The following is a 4,046-nucleotide window of genomic DNA, read 5'->3' on the forward strand; positions in this document are numbered from 1 at the left end:
TGTGTGTGTGTGTGTGTGTGTGTATCTATTTATGTTATATCTGTGTTCTTTATACAGAAAAAGAGTATAAAAAAGAACTTTTTGCCTCCAAGAACTAATATTTCCTGCCTTGGAAGGACTGTCACTGCCATTGAGAATGTGTGAGTTAGAATAACACATTTGAGCTTGCCAAGATCAAGGCTACTGAGAACAAATAGCAGTGCTTCCTTATGTAAAATTTATGTACATCTGGGCCAGGCGCAGTGGTCACACCTGTAACCCCAGCACTTTGGGAGGCCAGGGTGTGAGGATCACTTGAGCCAGGAGTTTGAGGCCAGCCTGAGCAACATAGTGAGACCCTGTCTCTACAAAAAATAAAAAAAAATTTTTTTAAAAATGTCTATATGTATATCCTGGTGTGGTGGCACAGGCCTGTGGTCCTGGTTACTTGGGAGGCTGAGTGGGGAACCATGTTCACACCACTGCACTCTAGCCGGGGCAATACTGAGACCTGTCTAAAAAAAAAATTGAGGTGTGTTTATATGGGAGGAATTCTGAGTAGTTTTTGTCACTGTATCATTATCAGGATGTTTGGCCTGTCTAGAAAAGCAAGGTGAGTGTGGCAGTCCTACCATATGTTAGAATTCTGAGGACAGAAAAAGCAAAAAGGCCAAAAATTAATGGGATATAAATTAGTAGAGTATATACAGAAGAGGTAAGATAGCTGGCTCACCAGCTTCTGAGCTAGTAAGACACCCTTTGAAACTTAATAATTAATTTTAGTTAATCCAAAATCTTTTGGATTCATCCATAAGAGGTTAAGCAGAAATTGATTCAAAATTGGACGGATACTATCACTAGTAAGAGAAGACAATTCTTGAGGGTTGTGTATCCTGGCCTCCAAATTACATATCCAGTGAAGTTTAAAAAAAAGTTGGAGGGGGTGGCTAGGTGTGGTGGCTAACACCTGTAATCCCAGCACTTTGAAAGGCTGACATGGGCGGATCACCTGAGGTCAGGAGTTCGAGACCAGCCTGGCTAACATGGCAAAACCCCACCTCTACTAAAAATATAAAAATTAGCCAGGCATGGTGTAGCATGCCTGTAATCCCAGCTACTTGGGAGGTTGAGGCATGAGAATCGCTTGAACCTGGGAGTCAGAGGTTGCAGTGAGCCAAGATCATGCTACTGCACTCCAGCCTGGGTGACACAGCGAGACTCTGTCCCCCATCTCAAAAAAGAATTAGATTCAAGTGTTTTTCAGGCTTTTATTTTTAAGCAGCATAATCTTTTTTTTTTCTTGAGATGGCGCCTCACTCTGTCACCCAGGCTGAGGTGCAGTGGCACAATCTCGGCTCACTACAACCTCCACTCCTGTGCTCAGGCAGATCCTCCTGCCTCAGCCTGCCAAGTAGCTGGGGTTACAGGTGTGTGTCACCACACCTGGTTAATTTTTGTATTTTTAGTAGAGACAGGGTTTTACATGTTGGGCACCTGCTCTCGAACTTCTGACCTCAAGTGATCTACCTGCCTTGGCCTCTCAAGGTGCAGGGATTACAGGCATGAGCCACTGTGCCCAGCCAAGGATATAATCTTTTTTTTTTTTTTTTTTTTTTAAGTCTTACTCCCATCACACAGGCTGGAGTGCAGTGGCACGATTTTGGTTCACTGCAACCTCCGTCTCCCAGGTTCATGTGATTCTCCTGCCTCAGCCTCCCGAGTAGTTGGGATTACAGGTGTGCACCACCATGCCCGGCTAATTTTTGTATTTTTAGTAGAGTCAGGGTTTTTCCGTGTTGACCAGACTGGTCTCAAACTCCTGACCTCAGGTGACCCACCCACCTCAGCCTCCCAAAGTACTAGGATTATAGGCGTAAGCCACCACGCCCGGCCAAGGGTGTAATCTTAACAAAGCAGAGAAAAACATAACTCAAGCAGGGACAAGGCCTGGAGCCTGTGCTGTCACCTCTCACTCCCAGCTTCTTGCTCCTACAGTGGGTCTAGCCGTGCCTCTGCAGTGGGGTTGGCAGATCTCAGATTGAAGGCTACTGGACTATGTTGGCCATGGGTCTTTGGGCCATCAGAAGGAAAAATTATTTTTTAATCCTGATGATCTTTTTACTTTGTAAGCCTTTCTTTTAAAATAGACATTTGTACAGCTCTACAAAGAGAGTAGTATTCCACATAATGTTTTGCCTGTAGAGATTACGCTTTTTCTTCTTAAAGTCAAAACATTATAAATAATAGCTAAATACTTTGTCTTCTAACAGAACTCTGAAGTCCTTGTTTCAGAAGCAACTAAAACAAGGCAAGTAAGATTTTGGTTTTCAGAACAGTTTTCTCCTTAGTGGTTATGGTTTACATGTTTTCACAGAGTCCCAGGATGAATTTATTTTATTCAGCTAGTTGACACAGGTTGAAACTCTAGTTCCGTTATTTTCACAGTATAATCAGCCTGTATGGAAATACAAATCTCCTGTCTTTTGTAAAATACTGCTCTTTTCTTTTTTTTTTTTTTTTAATTTTTCCCTTTGTGTTTGTAGGCTTTTTCTTCAGGAAATCCTGCACTTACCCCTAAACTTTGCTGACTACTTTGTCTTACTAGGTGCTGATTGGACATATCTCAAAGAAGATGAACAAACAAACTTTCCCTGAGCACTGTAGTTTGTGTAAAGAGATCTTGCCATTCACAGATCGCAAACAGGCAGTCTGTTCCAATGGCCACATTTGGCTCCGGTAAGCCATTTTAAACGTCCTACTTCTGCTCATTTTTCAGTCTTGTGTAGCTCAAACTACTGTAAAGCATTTATGCCAGTTATCTGTTGCCCTTGCCAATATTTTAGAGAAAAGCTGCTATTATAAAGCGTGATGTGGACTTTTTTCATCAGTATCACTGAAGCAAGTTGGCCCTTACAGACAGTTTTTTACTGTTTAGTATATAGGAGCTTTCTTATTTTGTTTGTTCAATTTCATAATGAAAGATGTCTGCTTCCTCTCCCTAGTCTCACTCCGAGATGTAACCTTGATGTGTCCTCGTGTTACTGGACCGTGGGCTGCGTTTGACACAATTGCTCCCTCCTTGCAGCACCTTCATCACCGGCCTTCCTGGACACAGTGCTCCCTGCTTTTCTTCCTGCCCCGGACTCTTCATTCTCAGTTGTCTTTGCTGATGGCTACCTCAGCTGTCCGTCTTTCCGCCTGTTGTTATTCTCTTAGCACTTTCCCTGGGCGGTTGCTTATCATCTGCACACTGGTGATTTAAACATAGAGCTTTTACCTGGATCTCTCCCCCAAAGTCTAGGCTTATACATCTCACTGCCTCCTCAGTGCCTCTCTTTGGATGTTTAATAGGCATTTGAAATTGGAATCCAACCTTTCATTACTACCTCTGCCTCTCCATCCCTGTCAAAACACCTTCATCTCTTGCCCTGGTTATGATACCTGAGGTTACTTTCCATCTGGTCTTCCCACTTCCATCCTTGCCCCTCCAGTCTCTTCTTATTATAGTCGTGATAGCGATCGTGTCAACATTTTGTCACTGGCTACCTGTTTCTCATGAGTAAAACTAAAACCCTCTTAGTGACCCACAATACTCTGTACAGCCTGGGGCCCCTTCTTCCCTTTGTCCTCCCGCTGACCTCCTCTGCTGTATTTCTCCATCTTGTTCCCTTCACTGCAGGCAGACTGGCTTCATTCCTCAGGTACATGAGGCACCCGCTCATCTCAGGACATCTGCACTGGCCAATTCCTCTACCTAGGATGCTCTTCCAGCAGATGTCCACATGGCTTCCTCCAATGGCCCTTTATCAGCTAGGCCTTCCTGGCCACCATACCTGAAATTGTGGCACCCCACTGACATACCTTCCCTCCCAGTATTTTGCATCCTTCTTCCTTTATTTTCTTCCTCAACAATTATCACTATTTAATATAATATTTTTTTCCTTGTCCTTCCTCTAGAATAGAAAGCTCTATGAGGAGAGGAACTTTTGTGTTGTGTTCACAGCTATTTCTAGAACAGTGCCTAGTACATGGTAGGCACTAAATTTAAATTGTTTTTTTTTTTTTTT

At 43.2% G+C, this 4,046-nt stretch overlaps 1 protein-coding gene across 1 annotated transcript in view; it reads left to right on the forward strand.

Moving 5' to 3' along the window:
* The window catches only part of GTF3C4 (general transcription factor IIIC subunit 4), a 21,931-nt gene that overhangs the window by 11,552 nt on the left and 6,333 nt on the right, over positions 1 to 4,046 (forward strand). Inside the window, exon 3 of the mRNA XM_017517588.1 lies at positions 2,585 to 2,715. Within this exon, the coding sequence (XP_017373077.1) occupies positions 2,585 to 2,715 (131 nt within the window). The remainder of the gene's footprint in view (positions 1 to 2,584; positions 2,716 to 4,046) is intronic.

The sequence above is a fragment of the Cebus imitator genome, unplaced genomic scaffold, assembly GCF_001604975.1.
Source record: "Cebus imitator isolate Cc_AM_T3 unplaced genomic scaffold, Cebus_imitator-1.0 Scaffold638, whole genome shotgun sequence".
Taxonomy (NCBI): Eukaryota; Metazoa; Chordata; class Mammalia; order Primates; family Cebidae; genus Cebus; species Cebus imitator.